The 4,716-nt window shown below is 39.6% G+C and overlaps 1 protein-coding gene across 1 annotated transcript in view; it reads left to right on the top strand.

The window, feature by feature from the left end:
• The window catches only part of ESCO1 (establishment of sister chromatid cohesion N-acetyltransferase 1), an 88,055-nt gene that overhangs the window by 39,862 nt on the left and 43,477 nt on the right, over window positions 1-4,716 (top strand). Inside the window, exons 5-6 of the mRNA XM_011996360.1 lie at window positions 1,664-1,778; window positions 3,536-3,596. Of these exons, the coding sequence (XP_011851750.1) occupies window positions 1,664-1,778; window positions 3,536-3,596 (176 nt within the window). The remainder of the gene's footprint in view (window positions 1-1,663; window positions 1,779-3,535; window positions 3,597-4,716) is intronic.

Raw genomic sequence — 4,716 nt, 5'->3', positions numbered from 1 at the left:
TTTTTTTTGAGATGAAGTCTCACTCTTGTCTCCCAGGCTGGAGTGCAGTGACGTGATCTCAGCTCACTGCAACCTCTGCTTCTCGGGTTGAAGTGATTCTCCTGCCTCAGTCTCCCGAGTAGCTGGGATTACAGACGCCTGCCACCATGCTTATTTTTGTATTTTTAGTAGAGATGGGGTTTCACCGTGTTGGCAAGGCTGGCCTCGAACTCCTGGCCTCAGGTGATCCGCCTGCCTGGGCCTCCCAAAGTGCTGGGATTACAGGCGTGAGCCACCATACCCAGCCCCATGCTCAGCTAATTTTTTGGTATTTTTAGTAGAGACAGAGTCTCACCATGTTGGCCAGGATGGTCTCGATCCCTTGACCTCATAATCCATCCGCCTCGGCCTCCCAAAAGTGCTGGGATTACAGGCGTGAGCCACCATGCCCGGCCTGAAGCATTTTCTTTTGTTATTTACTAATTGAGTATCTGCTTTGGCAAGGTTCTGAATTAGAGGCTATTGGGAATAAAAAGGTAAATATAATATGGTTGTTGCTTTTAAGATTTATAGGTAAGTCAGACACAAATCACTGATTGAAAATAAAAAGTGATAAGCACATGGAAGAGATTTAGACAAAGTAGATGAAGAACAGGTAGAGAAGACTGGGAAAGGCTTTATGGAAGAGGAGCAATGAGTTGAATTTATACAGGGGGAAAGGTAATCTGGATCAACACTATCCAGTAGGAATATAAGTGAGCCACATACCAGATAATTTAAAATTATCTGGTAGCCACATTAATGGAGTAAAGAGAAATAGATCAAATTGATTTTAGTATCTTTTATTTAACCTGTCTGTTTTTTTTTTTTTTGGAGATGGAGTCTAACTTTGTCGCCCAGTCTGGAGTGCAGTGGCATTATCCTGGCTCACTGCAACCTCTGCCTCCCGGGTTCAAGTGGTTCTCCTGCCTCAGCCTCCCGAGCAGCTGAGATTACGCGTGCCTGCCATCATGCCCAGCTAATTTTTGTATTTTTAGTAGAGACGAGGTTTCACTGTTGGTCACTGTTGGTCAGGCTGGTCTCGAACTCATGACCTCAAGTGATCCACCCACCCCGACCTCCCAAAGTGCTGGGATTACAGGCATGAGCCACTGTGCCCGGCTGGGTGCTTAAGTTTTCAAAATCTGGTGTGATTTATGCTGTCAGCACATCTCAAGTGATACCACATTTTAAGTGCTCACTAGTTAGACGTGGGAGTGATGACCATATTGGACATTATAGTCTAGACAGACAAAATTTGGAAAAAAGGTATAGAGCCAGGAAACTATTGAATATATATGTGGGAGAGGTATTTCCTTTTTTTGAGATAGGGTCTCACTATGTTGTCCAGGCTGGCTTCAAACCCCTGGGCCTAAGTGATCCTCCCCTCTTAGTGAGCCTTCTTAATAGCTGGGACAACAGGCATGCACTGCTGTACCTTGTTTTTAAATTTAGCATGAAGGGTAATAATGGGCTCTGATGCTGAGAGGGTAGCTTGTAGCAAGATCATGGGGAGACTTCATGTCTATATGAATTACTCCAAATAAAAAGTATCTTAAATTTTTTTAGTATGCTAAAATTTACTGAAAGTGTGTTTAGATAAAACGCAAAGTTGATGTAAAAATTTTGAATTATGTGTGTTCAGAATTTCAGCCAATGTTTGGAATCCAAGCTAGAAAACAGTCCAGTGGAAAATGTTACTGCTGTTTCAACTCTGCTCAGTCAAGCAAAAATTGATACAGGAGAGAATAAATTTCCAGGTAATACTTTGGAAATATTATTTGGATTTCATAGTCTTCAGTGACGTTTTTGTCAGTATTACAGAAAATGTTATATACCAAATAGGGTTGTGACATTCGTTTTAACCATTGCTATATTTTTCATATATGTGATTATCATGACTATCACCCATTGTTTCAGAATTACTTCTGTTGATTGGTTTGTTTAAAGTACCTAAGTACTACCCTTTGACTCCCTACCAAAGTTCTTTTTTTAAAGTTAACTTTTATTTGTGACTGACTTTCTTGAGAAGTGTTCCTTAATGAATTGCATAAAATAGTGGTAGCAGCTTATTTCTTAAGTATTTTATTATTTGTGCTCTACCATTTCAGGTTCTTATCTTTAACCCTTATTTACTTAGTTTTCCATCTGAATGATCCTGTGTCTAAACTAAGGATTTAATAAATGCTACAAATTGTCCACTTGTATAAAAGCCTTAGTTTTGGAACCTTGTGAACTCTTTTTTATAATACATTATTTGGGGGTGGGCGTGGTGGCTCACACCTGTAATCTCAGCACTTTGGGAGGCCAAGGTGGGCAGATCACTTAAGACCTGGAGTTCAAGACCAGCCTGGCCAATGTGGTGAGACCCCCGTCTCTGTTTACTAAAAATACAAAAAGTATTAGCCAGGCGTGGTGGTGTATGCCTGGAATCTCAGCTATTTGAGAGGCTGAGTCAGGAGAATTGCTTGAACTTGGGAGGCAAAGGTGAGCCAAGATTGCACCACTGCATTCCACCCTGGGTGATGGAGCGAGACTGTCTCAAAAACAAAAAACTAAAAAAAAAATAATAATTTGAACTTTTGGGTGAGGATTTGCTCACTTATGTTGGATGAGACAGCAGAGGGTATAGAAAATAAATCTCTTAATTCCTATTGTTTCTCTGTTAAAGGAAAGGTATATATGAAGCAAAATGTTGAGTTTGGATAATTACTGACATGATTTAACTTTTTCTCTGAGTTGGGGAAGAGAGAATGTAATATAAATATGAGAAATGCATTTATTCATTAGAAAATAAAATGGATTGCTTATTGCCTTTATTTATTATTTTGACTAAAATTCCAGAGACCATCTTTTTTTTTTTTTTTTTTCTCCTGAGGCGAAATCTCACTCTGTCTCCCAGGCTGGAGTGCAGTGGCGTGATCTTGGCTCACTGCAACCTCTGCCTCCCAGGTTCGAGCAGTTTTCCTGCCTCAGCCTCCCACGCAGCTGGGATTACAGGCACACATCACCACGCCCAGCTTATTTTGTATCTTTAGTAGAGACAGGGTTTCCCCATGTTGGGCAGACTGGTCTCGAACTCCTGACCTCAGGTGATCTGCCTGCCTTGCCCTCCCAAAGTGCTGGGATTACAGATGTGAGCCACTGTGCCCGGCGTCTTTTTTTTTTCAGCAAGAAAATGTTTTCATTTATTTCTACTTAGGGATTGTATAATTATGCAGGCATTGAAACAATTTCGTTATTATTCGGTCCTAATAATTGTTAGTTAAATTAGAGACAAACTAATCTACCGTTACATCTCTTTGCAGCTTTGTGGTCTGAGTATGGGACAGCCTTTCTGCCTTTTGTCTGAAGAATAGTATCTAGGAAGGAGGTTCTAATTTTATCAGATGGTCTTTATTAAAAATAAGTCATTTAATGCATTGAAGGTTTTTTTTTCTTCATAATGATTTTATCCATTAGATGGAAAACTAATATAAAACTCAATACATAACCCACCTTCTTGATTAAATTACAGGTTCTGCTCCCCAACAGCAGAGTATTCTCAATAACCAGACGTCTAAAAGCAGTGATAACAGGTAAGGTATTAATTAAATTTTGGAGCTTAAGGATTTTAACTTACAAGTTTTGAGTTTAGGGGATTCTTCCCTAAAAAGTTATGCTAGTAACCCTCAGTTTACCTACAGATTCTCTTTTTGTTACAACTTTTTCTATGCCTATACACACTGTTTACTATGGACATTTTTTCTACCTTTCTACCTAATTTTTTTTTTTTGTAGTTGGAGTGCAGTGGCACAGTCACTGCAGCCTTGAACTCCTGGGCTCAAGTGATCCTTCTGCCCCAGCGTCCCATGTAGCTAGGACTATACGTGGCACCATACCTGGATAATTTTTTAAAAATTCTTTTCTTTAGAGACAAGGTCTTGCTATACTGCTCAGGCTGGTCTCAAACTCCTGGCCTCAAGTAATTCTCCCACCTCAGCCTCTCAATTCTCTGGGATTATAGGTGTGAGCCACAGTATCTGGCAGCTACCTTATTCTTCTAAATTCTGCATTAAATTTCATTGTGTGACTTTACCGTGGTTTAACAGTTCTGTACTTTATGAACATTTTGGATATTTCTGTTTCATTTCTGTCCAGAAAAGACAAATCCTGTGATAAAGACGTATATCTTTGCTTACTTGTGTGTCTGTATCTCATTGCCAGACTTTCCTCCAAAGTGATTGGGCCTGTCTAAATAGTGTTTGAGAATGCCCTTTTCCCTAGACTTCTAGAAATACTGGGTATTAGCAACATGTAAGCGTGTTTTAAGTAAGATTAAAAGCTTTTTGTTTTCTTTTTAATGTCAGAATTAAATAGATCTGACTTATTTTGCCTTTCGGATTAACGACAAATGGTATTTAGTACAAATTGGAATGAGATAGCTGAAACTATAAAACTTAAAAGCATATTCAGACTATGGTAAGTGTTACAGTTTTTGTTTTTTTACTGAAAATTAGTAGTTTTCTTTCCCCCTTTTTATTTTTTATTTTTATTTTTTGAGACAATCTCGCTCTGTCACCAGGCTGGAGTGCAGTGGCGTGATCTTGGCTCACTGCAACCTCAGCCTCCTGGGTTCAAGCAATTCTTCTGCCTCAGCCTCCCGAGTAGCTGGGACTACAGGTGCACACTGCCACACCCAGCTTTTTTTTTTTTTTT

The sequence above is a fragment of the Mandrillus leucophaeus genome, unplaced genomic scaffold (genome assembly GCF_000951045.1).
Source record: "Mandrillus leucophaeus isolate KB7577 unplaced genomic scaffold, Mleu.le_1.0 Scaffold51, whole genome shotgun sequence".
Taxonomy (NCBI): Eukaryota; Metazoa; Chordata; class Mammalia; order Primates; family Cercopithecidae; genus Mandrillus; species Mandrillus leucophaeus.
This window is presented reverse-complemented; position numbering and strand designations above follow the sequence as displayed.